The following is a 13967-nucleotide window of genomic DNA, read 5'->3' as shown; positions in this document are numbered from 1 at the left end:
AGGAGAAAGAGATTCTTGTCTGTTGGTAACCACAAGCCCTCAACCGTCACGCAGCCAGCATGTCCGCATGTGAGGATGTCAACAACCATGAAAGTCAGCGGGGACTAGGCCCAGAGAGGCTGGTTCGACTATCACAGCCACCTCAGGGGCTCAGGAACTGAGGCACTGGGGGGCCCCCTACCTGACTAGCTGCTTCTGTCTTTGCAGTAGGTTGTGTATCAGAGTGAGCCTCAGTCCTAGGTGTGGCTGAAGGTTTCCGCCAATCCAAAATAAAATGAGCTGAGCTGGAACCGCCACGGCCCAGAAGCGAGGGGGTGTTCTAGTCCAGTACCCTAGAAAAAAATCTCGTTTTAGCTCCAGTGACCATATCCTCCGAGAAGTGTGCCTTGGCTCCCTTCTAAACCAGGCCTTCCCACCTGCTCTCCCTCAGGGTGTTTGTTTGTTTATTTGTCTTGTGTTTTTGTTTTTGGTGTGTGTAACCCAGACTGGATCTAGTTTGTCTCCTTGGCATGTTTCCTAACCCCTGATTCATATTTGTCAAATGAATGAAGAATGAATGAGATGCCCCTGAGATCCAGGCTCTGGGTCTCACAGCAAAGGCAGCTCTTGTCTGTGTACTGAATGGGCCCCTGCTAGCAGAATGCCACTTTCAATTCTGCAATTAAATGGTGGTGGTGGTGAAGGGGGCAGGGTGCATGCACCAAGAGGTTCCTTCTCCCCATCCAGGAAACAGATGGCGAAAGTGCTTAACACACTGCTGCTTCTCTCAGCACCCTTCTGTGCCTCTCCCCTCATGCACCCAGTCGAAGGAAGGCCCAGCTCTTCTCCTAGCGCTGAAATGGAATCAGCCAGATGGGCTCTGCTAGCCCATTCTTCTTCTCACTCTGCTACCAAGCTGGGTAGGATGAAAATTCTGTATTTAGAGAACTGTTTTCTCTCTTCACAAACTTCCCAGCTTTCCTCCATTCTCTCCAACTTGTATTCACTCTCCTCCTCCTCCTCCTCCTTCTTCTTGACTCCAAACACCACTTTTCAGGCTGTAGCTTATTAACTCACTGTACTTCGGTCCAATAGCAACACATTCCTACTGTGTTCCAGGCCCCCGACCAGGTGGGGAGGGGGGAGAGGGGTGGAGTACGCAGCTGAGCAAGATGTGTCCTTGCCCTCTAGGACTCACAGGTGATTGGAAGAAATAGGCATGCCGGTCTGCAATCTCAGTGTGGAGAGAAGCCCCATTTGGCTGGAGAACCAGGCCAGGGCTTGGGAAGTAGGTGGCTTTTATGGCAGGCAGCTAATTGGTCTGAGGAATCTTCCGTTCTGAGGGTAAGGCGCTCAGATGGATGAAATGCAGAAGCAACAGCACAGATGGAAAGAGCCGCACATGTGTGAGCAAGGCCCAGGGGATGGAAACGGCAGATAAGCTGCAAAGGCAGATGGGGGCTGTTTGTGGAGGCTCTTGAATTTCAGGTGAGGAGACTGATCTGAATCCAGTGGTCAATAGGGAGCCATTGAAGGTTTATTAGCTGTGGAGTAACTCACGACTCTGAAGGTTAATAGGGCTGTGATGCCTTGGTAAGGGGAGACGGAGGCAGGGGGCCCAGCAGTGGCAGTGGGCTGGAAGGAGCCAACTCTCCCACGTGAGGGCTGGTGTCTCCCAGCCACCCCTGTAGCCTGAGATTGGTTTGCCTCCCCCACTTCTCTTTTTGTTGTCTGGTTTTTCCCACTTTAAGCAAAGGAGGAAATTCACAAACAATCAGCAGCTCCCGCCTGGTTCTCTTGGTCCAAGTTCTCCTCTGCTGGCTCTTAGTACCTGGGATCGATCCCTCTGCAGGGTCTCTGGCTGAGAGATCTCTATTTTGCTCCATCACTGTCTTCAGATGCCTGTCCTCTGGGATCAGGAAGCCCTGCGGGCGCAGTTGGCTTGTCAGGAAATCATCCTAGAAGTTGCCTGTCAGCAAGAGACCTTGCAAAAGGAGGGAGACCCTGCCCTTCCCCAAGGGAACTCATTTTGAGTGGACCCACAGAATCCCCACAGGTGAACAACTAGAGATCCATTGAGGGCCAAGAACATTCCCCCAGCTCAGAGAGAGAGGATGGGTGAGCCAGGTCTACCCCACACAGCTGGTAGGTAGGTGCAGAAGGAGGATGGCCAAGGGTTTTGCGTTAGTCTGGTGCTCCAGAGGTAGCCCTCAGAGGAGAGAGAGCTGGGATCAGTCGTGGGACACTGCGCTGTCTCCCGGATTTGCAGTGGGGGGAGCAGTCCACCCAGAGAATTCCGGAGTTTTCTCAGGATGAGGGGGAAGACGTGGAGTCTGGACCTCGTTTTTCCTGCACCGCTAGGGCTCTGGACACGTAGTTTGTCGTCACCGTGACGCCCAGAGCGCCCGTGAGGGGTCAGCGTCCCAGGGAATTCCCAGGCCCGGAGGAGACTCGTGAAGCTTCCGTGACCTGCTAGACCCCGCCCGACCCTCCCGCGAGGGCGGGGCTCCAAGCTCCGGGGCTCGACCCAGGCCCCCAAGGCCCCGAGTCCTGCTTCTGCCTGGCTCCGGACGCGCCATGGGACAACTGATCACCAAAGTGATGGGCATCTTCGGGAAACAGGGTAAGGGGTGTACAGGGCATCCAAGCGATCGCTTTGATCCGGCTTCCACCTGAGGTTCCCGGGATTGGAGTTATCGGGGAGGATGCGTTGGGGAATCTAAGACTGGGGGACTCCCGCGTGGGCGCTCCTTGCCTGCTGCCCAGTCTCCCTTGTCCCTTCCCTGCCCCTTCTCGCGGGTCGCGGGCTTCAGTGCCCACCAGGGCGCAGGGCTGCGCGGGCAAGCCTCCTTCCTCCGGGTAAACGGCGCCGCCGATTTCCTGCGAGTGTGACTTCGCTCTCGGCTCTTTCCCCGGATCCTTCCTCTGGGCAAGCCCAGCGCTCCCTGGACCGTTCGGACCATCACTTTTCTAGAAATGTGGAGCCAAGGAGACGGGGTCCAGCTCTCATTTCCACTGTCTGGGAGTGGCACAGGTGTCCGGGACCCGGTGGGAAAGAAACCTGTCCTGTTGTTTCTCTTTTCTTTCTTTTTTGGTGGGAAAAGGGGGCGGGGGAGCAGAAATGGTACCAGGATGCTGGGAACACTTGTTTCCAATATGGGAGGCCTAGTGGGTCACACAGTACCTTGGTCACCGCGTTTGGTCCTGACCTTGCCCTTCCCCCGGATACCTCCAGAGCACAAGGTTATCATCGTGGGACTGGACAATGCAGGAAAGTCCACCATTCTCTACCAGTTGTAAGTGACTCGGGTGGGGGGAGAGGGGCTTTGCGCTTTCCCACCAGACTGACAAACATTTGGACCAATCACCGGAGCCCTTTCCTGGGTTCCAGGGAGGAGTGCTGTGGGAACGCTAGTGGGACCTTCCTGGTATGCTCCTCCAATCGGCCCCTCGGCCTGGCATTCGAATGCTGATCCGTAGGGGCAACCCCACTGCGCCCCGCCCTCTACCTCTGGCCCCTGCCAAAACCCGCTGCCGGCCTGACGCTGGTGGGCAGGCAGGTTCTTCCCGCCTCCCTGCTCTTCGCTCCCCCCTAGCGGCAGGTCCCTGCCTTTTAACTCCGGCAGTCTACCTTTGCATCTCCCCGTTCTGCAGACCCAAAGCCAAGTTTGGATCCGCTGGGCTCCATACCTCCGGGTCTGGCAGAATCTGGCACATGTGCTGAGCAATTACTCACCGGAGTTTTTTCCTAAATTGACTCCCTGGATGGCACCTCTCCCGTTCTGGAGCCTCCAGAGTATTTACTTAGGACAAATTTTCCCTGAAAAAGATATATGTAAGTGTTTTTTTTCAAAATTAGAAGAAAAGACCCTGGCTGGTGTGGCTCAGTGGATTGAGCCCGGGCCTTCGAACCAAAAGGTCCCGGGTTAGATTCCCAGTTAGGGCACATGCCTGGGTTGTAGGTCCGGTCCCCAGTAGGGGGCGTGCGAGAGGCAACCACACATTGATATTTCTCGCCCTCTTTCTCCTTCCCTTCCCCTCCCTCTAAAAATAAATAAATACAATCTTAAAAAAAGAAAAAACCCAAACAATACAAGAGTATACAGTGAGAAGTAAGTTTCTCTCTCACTTCTAACTTCCGGTTTTACTTGCGAGGCCTTCCGGAGGAATTCCTTCCATGTATGTGTGTTTCCTGCGTCGCTATAAACGGAGCAGCTTTCTGATGGCCCACACTTGTGTCTGTCTCGTTTTTCTAATCCCTCACTGTTGAAAGTGTGGTCCACAGACCAGCGACATTGGCATCCCCTGGAAGCTTGTTAGAAGGGCAAAACGCTGGGCCCCAGCCCCGACCCACTGGATCAGACAGAATCTGGTTTTTAACCAGACTCCCAGGTGATCCAACTGCATATTAAAGTTTGGGGAGACAGCTCTGTTAAGTGACCCCTCTCTGGGGTCCAAGCCAGGGCAGGACTTGGTCTCACTCCTGTCTGTGTTCCCCTGTGCTCAGTAGAGGCTTGTGCAACCTGGACTGATTGTTCTGAATTAGAGTCAGCCTGACTTGGGAGCAGAGGGGTAGGAGGCCAGAGCGGAGAGTGCTCTGGGCTGAGCTCTTGGTACCCTCTCCTACCTCCCCAGCCTGATGAATGAGGTGGTCCATACATGTCCCACCATCGGGAGCAACGTGGAGGAGATTGTCCTGAGAAAGACTCACTTCCTCATGTGGGACATAGGGGGACAGGAGGCTCTGCGCTCCACCTGGAACACCTACTACTCCAACACTGAGGTGAGGCGGGCCCGGGGGCTGGAGGGGCCGTGTGACACTAGCCAGCTACTCTCTGAGCCTTGGTTCCCCCACTTGTGAGGTGGAGATCATAATAATGGCCTCCCTGAGTTGTTGTGAAAATTAAACAATAAAACAATAGTTTTTGCCTGTGTTTCAATACTTATACAGCACAGTGCCCGTTAAAATGTTTGAGTACTTCCTAGCAGCTTTGTCTGCTTGCTGGCAGCTTTCTGTTTGATGCACTGGATGGGTAGACCCTTTGTCTCTGGGGGCCTTTCTCACTCTGGCAGCAGGAGAATTCAGTGGTTTCATTCCCGGAATGAGACAGCCAAGTTCAAATTCCAGCACTGCCACTCATCAGTCATGTGGCTGAGGGCAAGATACGCCACCTTGGGGAACCTCAGTCTCCTCATTGGTAAATGGGGATGATAATACAGTTGACCTTTGAACAACGTGGGTTTGAACTGCTGGGGTCCACTTATTTGTGGATTTTTCCAATCTATGTACAGTCAGCCCTCTGGATTCCTGGGGTTCGTACCCACAGATTCAACCAACCACGGATCAAAAATAGTATTTTGATCCGTGGTTGGGAGTCTGCAAATGTGTAAGGCCGACTGTATGCATTGTTCTGTGCCGCTTTATATAAGGGACTTGAGCATCCAAAGATTTTGGTGTCCATGGGGGCCCTGGCCCCAGCCCCCCACAGATACCAGGGGAGGGCTGAAGTTTTGGAGAAGTCAAAAGTTATATGTGGATTTTCAATTGTGTAGGAGATGGCACCCCTATCCCTCCTGTTGTCTGAGGGTCAGCTGCAGTTTCAGCTCCAAAGGGCTAGCTGGAGTCATGAATGCACAGGGCTTAGCGTAGCCTCTGTCATGAAACCTGGGGCTGTGCTGTGTACTCCCCGGGTCTGGGTGGAAAGGGGAATTAAAATGGGACTAGGACAAAGATAAACAACGAAAAGTGGGACTAGGGCAGTGAGATCTGGAGCCTGGACAGTGTGTCGCCTGTGGGACTTGGGTTGTGGCAGTATGAGGCCAGTGGGGAGCGCAGCTGGGCAGAAAGCACTTTCAGCAAAGAGAATGCCCACTACTCATGGTTCCCCTCTGCTGGCCAGTTCATCATCCTTGTGATTGACAGCACAGACCGGGATCGGCTGCTGACCACTCGCGAGGAGCTGTATAAGATGCTGGCCCATGAGGTAAGCCCCCTGAGGTTGGGGGAGGGTCCAGTGTATGAGCTGTGTAACCTCAGTTTACTCACTTAGCCTCTCTGAGCTTCTTTCCAGGTGGCCCAGTCTCTGACAGCCTCTAGCTCAGCAGCTTGGGCAGGGCTAGTTTATCTCAGATGAAGGACCATAATACCCTCAGCATAGTTGACCACAAAAGCCAGACTTGCTGGTTCAGGGTCCTAACACCACTTCCTGCTCACTGTGGGGCCCCAGACAAGTCACCCTGCCTCTCTAATCCTACAGTTTCCCCACCTATAAACTGGGGAGAATCGTCAAATTCCTATGTCAGGGGACTGTTATAAGGATTACACGAGCTGGTTTGAAGGCATTCTATGAGCTGTCATTGTCATTGTCATTTGCTGGGGTTGCTATGTTGGGAAAGGGACCCTATCTCCACCCCACTTGGGCACAGGCCTCTCTTGTTGGGATAGCAGGGGGGCCAGGGGGTCCACATGGGGCACTGGGAAGACAGGCTGGGCCCTGGCAGACTGACTGGAGCTGAGCTCCTCTTTCCACAGGCTCTGCACGATGCTTCCATCCTGATCTTTGCCAACAAGCAGGATATGAAGGACTCTATGACCACTGTGGAGATCTCCCAATTCCTCACCCTCAGTGCCATAAAAGACCACCCGTGGCACATACAGGGCTGCTGTGCCCTCACTGGGGAAGGGTTAGTGGCTGCCCCACCTGGACCTCCAGGGCCTGGCCAGACCAGGGAACAGCTGACCATCAGAACATTCTCCTGCCTCTCCTGTCAGAATCCGGCTCACAGTTGGTCAAGGCAGTGGAGCACCTCCCCACGGTTGAGGTGCTGTGGGGAAGCAGTGAGCAGGAGAGTCCCTGCTCCCAAGGGCTTGTTCCGGTGGGGAGAGGCACGACAACCCACCGAAACACAAATTTTCGGGTGCAGATGAGCGCTGCGAAGAAAGTGAAATTGGGTCGCAGTGAGTCTAGGTTAGCTCTGGGAGTCAGGGACAGCCTCTACTGGGAGATGTCTTTTGAGCTGAGCCCTGAATGAAGAGGAGAATGGTCAGCCATGGGAAGACCAGGGACAAATCCTCCAGGCAGAAATCACTGACTCCTGACCTTGAGTTGCCTGATCTGTAAAGAGGAGGTGATTATACCTACTACCTCCTAGCGTTTCTGTAGAGAAAGTGTATCGAGCACCTACTTGTGCTGGGCACCGTTCTGGGCACTGGAGAACAGCCGTGAGCAAAACAGACCAAAATACCTGCCCTCATGGAGCTTACTCTGCAGTGTGTGTGTGTGTGTGGGGGGAAGGACAGTAAACAATTGTATATATATTTCTATATATATGTAGTAAGTTAAAAAGTGCTAAGTGCTCAGAGGACGATTCGGGTAGGAAAGGAGACTGGAAGTACAGGCAGAATGTTGCAATTGTAGGTGAGCCATCCAGGGAGGGCCTGCTGAGAAGGTAGTTACTGAGTAAACTCTTGAAGGATATGAAGGAGCTAGGTCACGGTCATATAGAAAGGGCCTTGTATCAGGTCTGGAGACTTCCCTTTCCTCTTTCTTTTCAAGTGGAATTGCAGCAAACTGGGGACCTAGAAGGCTGGTTGAAGAAGGGGAGGCTTTAGGCAGGTCAGCTCAAGGAAACACACATTTCTGGTATACCGTTTTGCTACCCCCTGAGTCAAGAGGACCCCCTTTTCCCCCAACCCACAGTCAGTGCAATTCAAGCAGCATTTCCTGAGTGCCCCCACGGGCCATGCACTGTACCAGATAGTAAAGACATGACCGAGACGCCCCTGGCCCCTGCCCCCTGCCCCTTGCTCTGGCGCTGCTAACAGTCTAATGGGAGAACTTGCTTATGAGGTCTCTTCCCAGGCCTTTGAAGTCTCCCTAGCACTGCCTCCTGCAATGCAGTGGGTGGGAAGGGGGCATTAGAGATTTGTCCCGAGACGTTGCTAAGGTAGGTCTCCAGGCCTTACAGAAGCGCTGGCTGACCCCCAGATAACAAGAGGCCTCTGTAAATTTCCTTCCTAACCTTTATTAAGGTATGTAGTTATGGAATTATTGGTTTAGTCATTTGTTTAATACCCATCTCTTCTGCTGGACATAAGCCCCAGAGGGCAGCGCCCAGGCACGACAGCTGGTGCATAGTCCTCAGTCTGTTCACATTTGTCGATTGCAGGATCGGCTGTAACTCAGTTTCCCCTTCAGTCGGCTTTGGGCAGGGGCTGGGGACTTGAAGATCATCGTCCTCCTGAGTTATGCTGACCTTTGCCCGGTTCTTCCCTTCCTGCAGGCTGCTCGCTGGGCTCCAGTGGATGCAGTCTCAGGCCACTGCCAACTGATGTCCTAGCCTGAGGCCAACCAGAAACTTTGGGGTTTTGTGTGGACTCCACGGGTGGAAGACCCGAGTGACTATTTATTACTTTTCTACAATTCTCTGGTGGGAGCAGGGCCAGCTATGGACAGTGAGATTGCTGCTGCCCACCCACCTCCCCACAGAGGAGCTGGACTGTATACCCTGAAGTGCTGCGGTGGGGACAGCAGCAAAAGCTGCCCCTCACTCCTCAGAAGCGGTGTCCTTCTTGGAGACACCAGGGGAGCTGTTGGGAGGATTGGGAATTGGAGCCTCCTCCCCTCAGCTCTCAGCCTCTCTGTAGGAAAAATTGGATAGGGGTCGCAGGGAGGCAGAGTGAGAGACTCTTTATTTCCTGGAACCCCATGGCCTCAACCCCCTGACTCCCACCCCAAATTTCTGGCCCCTCAGCCATCTTTGGTCAAAGGATATTCTAGAAAGGTGAAGGGGGTGGACTCAGGGGAGGGAGGGCAGACCCAAAACCTGAGAGGGGAGGAGCGGGACAAGACATCCCAGACAGGAACAGTCCTTGGCGCTGCAGGGAGTTCCACTCCTCCCTGGCCTCCCCATTCCGTCTGAGAAGCCGCCTCTGACCACAACTTTCGAGCTGCAAGCCACTCCATCCACGCTCTTCACTCCCAGTGTCCTTCGATGTAAATCCCGCTCCTGCCAAGTGTCCAGCTTGTCTGTCTTTTGTAATAATTTTTTCACATTGTATTAAGGTTTTTATAAAGGTGTAATAAATGCCATTGAAAGGTACTCGCCTCTTATTTCCGCCTGCTGGAGTAGGGGCCCCTAGAGGCTGAAAAAGCCCAGGAGTCCTATCTGGGTCCGGCTGGAGACGGGCTGGAAAGCCGGGCTGCCCTGTATACAGGGAGCGGTGCCATTATTACCCCAGCAGACCCCGGGCAGTCTTGGGGCCAGGGGTCTATCTCCTTCCCCAGTTAGGCAGTGGATATCTTGGCGAAAGTCTAGACACCAATAAGAAGAGCCCAGAATTGTTTAACTTTATGGTTTTCCCGGGGCGTGATTGTGAAGGAAGGACTCCGGAATTCTAGCTGTCGTTATTCAGATTCTTTTTTTTTCCTCCGCATTAGATTGTTCTAGCACGACTCTAAAATTAAAATATAAATTGATACCATTTCCTTATTCCACAGAAATTTATTCTAATGAGGAACTTGTGCGAGAGAGGGGGTATAGCTCAGTGGTAGAGCATTTGACTGCAGATCAAGAGGTCCCCGGTTCAAATCCGGGTGCCCCCTTCTGCTTCATTTTAAGGCCCCCACTATCGGCTAAACAACAGTTTTCTATAAAGTAGGATTTTCCACAATTCTAGATTAACACCTCCTTCGTTACTTCTCTTTTGGGCAGACGAGAAGCGGTGAGAGAATGCAAGAAACGAGAATTCTACAGCAGTGGCTTTCAAATACAGTCCCGGGGACCAGCACCACCACCTGGGAACGTGTTAGTAATGCAGGCTCTCGGCCCCGTCAGAGAACTGCTGAATTAGAAATTTGGGAGTGGTGCCGAGAAATCTGTTTTTTAACAAGCCCTCCGGGTGGTTCTGATTGACGCTCAAGTTCTAGAGGCTTACATTTAAAAAACGTATACGTCATTGGCTTCTAATTATTTCCAAGTTGCTGATTCAGTCTGAGCCCTTGTAGAAGGCCTTAGAAAATAGACTTCGATGCACCCCGAACTGAGGAATGTACAAAGAAGTCTAGGCTGGAGCTGCAATATCGTCCTGGGACCTCTCACCTTGACCCCCCAGAGGGCAGGGGCGAGGAGATGTGGACCAGGTGGGCCAGAGCCAGAGCAGGTGGACAGCGTCTGGGCAGGTCCGGGAATGTGAGGGAAACCGCAAAACGCACGCGTTGCGTGTCGCCACATGGCCACTAGAGGGCAGCAAGAAGCCGCAGCTGGAAGAGGCAGTCTACAGGGTCCGGCACAAATAACGCCCCTTTTAAATTACAAAATCTTTTATTATAAAATAATAAGCACGTGATTCTGTAACATAACAATATCACACTCAAGCACACCATGTGCCATTTTAGGTGAAATGTTCAAATTAAAACTATAAATATTACACCCACATTATTATTACCCTACTAACCACACTCAAGCAGGCCTTACTTCTACGGGACCCATTTGAACCTGTTTGAATCAGCAGAATCGGGATTTAAATTAGAAAAGGATTTACAGGCCTACCCTTGTCCCATTGTAAAGTAATGGCTTAGGGCGGGAGGAGCTCGTTTCTGGGACCCTGGGTCTTGAGGAAGGAGGGCCTGGGATTCTGAGAAATTAGAGTCCTTAGTCCTTTTTTCATTCAGGCTCACCCTGTTCCCTCTTCCGTCCCCACGCACGTCCCCCCTCCTCCTGGGAAATACCCCGCATGGCGCTCAGCGTCCTTACCCCTCTCCGCGATTTTCATTTCCTGCGCCCCAGGCCCTTAGAAGCCACGGTGCCCCCCACGCCTCACTCTCCCACCTTCCAGCGCTCCAGGTCTTTGCTATCGCACGAAGTAGGTCAGGGGCGGGAACAGGCACCTCCGAGTCCTGACCTGATTCCCTGCCGTCTATTAAATCTCCTAAATTGATGGTATTTTTATTCTGTCCTGGAAGGAAAAAAAAAAAATCTATCCCCAAGAGTCTCTTGTACGGTGGTGGAAGAGGGGTGAACCGTCGTCTTGCTCTGGGGCTGGCTGTGAGGATTGTCTGGGTCGGGCCCTGAGCAGGCCTGGGGTCCCCAGAGAAGGGTGGGTTACCTTCTGGGGGTGGGGAGAAGGCCAGTCTATTTCAATGCAGGCTGAGCCAGGCCCTCTCCACTGCCAAGTCTGCCGGGCTGGGGGACAACAGGGTGCTGGAAATGGGGGGTTGTGTGGTAAAGTGGAGACAGCCCTGGGAGGGGGTGGAATTCAGGCATTCGGGCGCTGGGGAGAGGAGCTGGAGCGGGGGGGTCTTTGCTGCAAGGGTTAATTCCGGGGTGGGGTGGGCATCCACAGAACTCCGAGGAAGAGCCCAGAAAGTCGGGAAACCTGGTAGAGCTGGGGGGTGTGGTGGGACGGCAGGAGCCAGGACCCGAGGAAGGGACGCCTGTCCCTCCCTGGAGTTTGGTCCCTCGGATCTTCGCTTTGCTGCTTTCCCCGGGGCCGTGGAGGAGGGGAAGGGAGACAGGAACTAAGGTGTGGCGTGGGGGTGGGGGTGGGGGTGGGGGGCCGCCGATGCTCTTAGGGATTCTCTCTGCCCAAAGGTCTCCCGCCGCGTCCGTTCGTCTGCCTACTCCGCCCCTCCCCGGACCCCTCCTCCCGCAGGGGCGGGAGCGGCTGCGGGAGCAGCTGCGGGAGCCCTGGGAGAGTGCCGGGGGAGGGCGTGGAGGGACCGGGGAAGACTGGGGTGAGCTCCGAGGCGCCGCGCCCCCCGTCCCGCCCCGTCCCCTCCCGGTCCCGGTTCCCGGTCACTGCTCTGCTCGCTCCCCTCGAGCTCGCGCGCTCGCCGCTCCCGCCGCCTCGTCGGGCCCCCCGCGCTCCGCCGCCGCCTCGCCATCCATCCCTGCGCCCGCCAGCCTCCGGGACCGCGCCGCCGAGCCCGGGCCCCCTCCTCGGCTGCAGCGGGCCGGGGGCGGGTCCCGGACCCACCATGCGGGGAGAGGTCTGGCTCCTGGTGCTGGTGCTCCGGGAGGCTGCCTGGGCGCTGAGCCCCAAGCCCGGAGCAGGTAGGACTGGCCGGAGTTTGCCGGGTGGGCCGGGGGCGGGGAGGGGGCAGGTAGGCAGGCGAGGGCAGGGGCAAGTACCGACAGGCTGGTGATGTCGCGGGTGGGTGGGGGTGGGGTGGGGGTACTGTCTGCAGGAGGCCAGGAGCCCTGTCTGAGCAAGTGGACAGGGACCCCACTTTCCTAAACACATAGGGTGTGCACGAGAGGGTGCAGGCATTAGAAATTGCCCTCCAGGAAGGACACTGAAGGTACCCCTCTGGAGGGGGCTCCATGAGGCTGTGGGCTGTGGTCCCAAAGGAAACAGTGGGCGGGTTATAGGGGCCCCTGGCCACATGGGTCCCTAAGGCTGAATTCTGATAAGATGGGGAGTCCGCCAAGATTTGCCTCCTCTTTCTCTTCCCTGCCCCCATCCCCAAGCTGACCCAGGTTGGGTCTGAGTCGATTTGGGGGCTGGGTGGGAGCAGACAGGAGGATGATGGAGACCAGCATCTCTCCCAGAGGAAGGGCACTGATGGCCTGGACTGAAGCCTTCCTCTGCCTGTCTGGTACCTGGAGAGCGGTTCTGGGCCCAGGAAGAAGCAACTTGCTGCTCCCCCATCCTCCATCCCGCATCCTCCAGGGCCCTCCTCTCACTTCTGCTCTGCCCTGACCTGCCCTCTGGCCTCTTGGCCTTTAGTTGCTCTGGCTGTAGATTGGGGCTGGGGGTGGGGGCACCTGTCTGCACACTCCTCTTCCCCTTACACCAGTTTTCCACAACAATATCTCCCACCTGGAAGTCCTTTCTGAGATCTACCTTGAATCTCTCATGTTATAAAAGAACCATTTTTCAACAGGTAATTTTACATTCTCCTCATGTAACCAGACCTTCTCTAGGGTTGGGGAGGTGGGTAATTTGCAGTCTAGTCTCTTGACAGAATTGGGAAGATAGAGCTCTCTGCCTCGCCGGCACAGGCGTCCCTCAGACGGAAAAAGGGGTGTGTGTGTGTGTGTGTGTGTGTGTGTGTAGATGGGCTGCTGGGTCTCAGGGACATACTAGCATCAGGTACAGTGTCAGTGACAGCATTCTTGACTTTACTGGTCCCTGTATGTAGCTGACACAGGCCTGGGTCTCTGTGGAGAAGGAGGGTAGGGAAGGGTGCTGGTGGTGGAGATGTGGGCAGAGAGCAGTGGAAGCTGATGTGGCAAGAGCCACCCCACCAGTTTTCAGGGAGACCACACAGGGAACGGCCAGAGACGTGGCTTCTATTCCCAGCATCTCACGTGCTGTGTGACCCTGGGCAAGTTATTTTCCTTCTCTGGACCTATTGCCTCATTATACAGTGAGGCTGTGGGCAAAATGTTTGTCTCTTGGTGGTGGAATTATGAGAGATCTCTTTCTTTTTTTATGATTGTCTTTCCTTTTCTGATTTGTTATGAGATGTATGGGTGATAATTTAAAAAAAAAACAAATAATTTAAGAAAGAAGAGGTTGGATGGGTCAATTTTTGAAGTCCTTTGCAGCCCCAGTGAACCTGGTGGAATCTTCTGAACTCAGGATGTGAGTGGGTTAATGAGGGAGGACTCGGAACCTCTGCAGAACTGGAAGAACCGTGGAGAGGGTTGGGGAAGGGGAGTTGGGAGGTAACAAGGGGGATGCTGGCCAGACCCAGGCCCGGCTGAAGGCTTCTTCCTCAGAGCTGGGTTGAGGGAGGAGACAGCTGGAATGGCCAGCAAGAGCAGGGCAGGCAGAGGCATGAATCACATCTCTAAGTAGAGGACGCTCTGTCTTCTCAGCTTCGACAAAGATTCAGCCAGAAGAAACGGACTTTCTCTGCAGCAGGAGAGATGGGTTAGACCTCAGGAAGCTTCAGGAAGCCAGAAGGGTAGCTGTTAGGGGGCGTCTTTGGGGTAGGCCAGGTGTGGGGGTGGGACATTCTGTGGGAGGGCCACTAAGG

The 13967-nt window shown here is 54.4% G+C and overlaps 2 protein-coding genes and 1 non-coding gene across 17 annotated transcripts in view; all 3 read left to right on the top strand.

The window, feature by feature from the left end:
• Positions 1–2308: 2308 nt before the first annotated feature.
• Positions 2309–9114, top strand: ARL5C (ARF like GTPase 5C). Of its 9 annotated transcripts, XR_006653015.3 has the most exons (7): positions 2553–2602; positions 3215–3275; positions 3634–3814; positions 4615–4762; positions 5880–5963; positions 6512–7107; positions 8263–9113. XR_006653015.3 is itself a non-coding variant. In XM_024573459.3 (6 exons), the coding sequence occupies exons 1-6, from the start codon at positions 2557–2559 to the stop codon at positions 8309–8311; spliced, it is 540 nt and encodes a 179-aa protein (XP_024429227.1). In that variant the 5' UTR covers positions 2321–2556; the 3' UTR covers positions 8312–9097. The 9 variants fall into 9 exon arrangements, 3 of the variants coding, with proteins under 3 accessions (XP_024429227.1, XP_045038335.2, XP_053767438.1); XR_006653012.3 differs by lacking the exon at positions 3634–3814 and having other exon boundaries at positions 2309–2602; positions 3084–3275; positions 8263–9114; XR_008425156.2 differs by lacking the exon at positions 3634–3814 and having other exon boundaries at positions 2309–2602; positions 2793–3275; positions 8263–9114.
• A 398-nt stretch (positions 9115–9512) lies between these two features.
• Positions 9513–9584, top strand: TRNAC-GCA (transfer RNA cysteine (anticodon GCA)). The gene has a single exon. It is a non-coding gene; the product is annotated as a tRNA-Cys (tRNA).
• Positions 9585–11743: 2159 nt separating this feature from the next.
• Positions 11744–13967, top strand: part of PLXDC1 (plexin domain containing 1) — a 62324-nt gene continuing 60100 nt past the window's right edge. For all 7 annotated transcript variants that reach the window (XR_008425186.2, XR_008425185.2, XM_053911737.2 and 4 more), the window contains exon 1: positions 11744–12033. Coding sequence is in view for 5 of the 7 variants with exons in the window: in XM_053911737.2 (XP_053767712.1) it covers positions 11958–12033 (76 nt within the window). In the remaining 2 variants the exon portion in view is untranslated. The remainder of the gene's footprint in view (positions 12034–13967) is intronic.

This window comes from Desmodus rotundus, chromosome 9 (assembly GCF_022682495.2).
Source record: "Desmodus rotundus isolate HL8 chromosome 9, HLdesRot8A.1, whole genome shotgun sequence".
Taxonomy (NCBI): domain Eukaryota; kingdom Metazoa; phylum Chordata; class Mammalia; order Chiroptera; family Phyllostomidae; genus Desmodus; species Desmodus rotundus.
The sequence above is the reverse complement of the archived record's forward strand: the minus strand, read 5'-3'. Positions and strand labels throughout refer to the sequence as shown.

What these genes read in the sequence shown, in the direction of transcription:
- ARL5C (XM_045182400.2), top strand. Translation starts at nt 2,956, where the DNA reads ATGTGGAGCCAAGGAGACGGGGTCCAGCTCTCATTTCCACTGTCTGGG. An exon ending in TCCACCATTCTCTACCAGTT is followed by an intron (nt 3,276 to 4,614) that starts GTAAGTGACTCG and finishes CTACCTCCCCAG; the next exon opens with CCTGATGAATGAGGTGGTCC. An exon ending in CCTACTACTCCAACACTGAG is followed by an intron (nt 4,763 to 5,879) that starts GTGAGGCGGGCC and finishes TCTGCTGGCCAG; the next exon opens with TTCATCATCCTTGTGATTGA.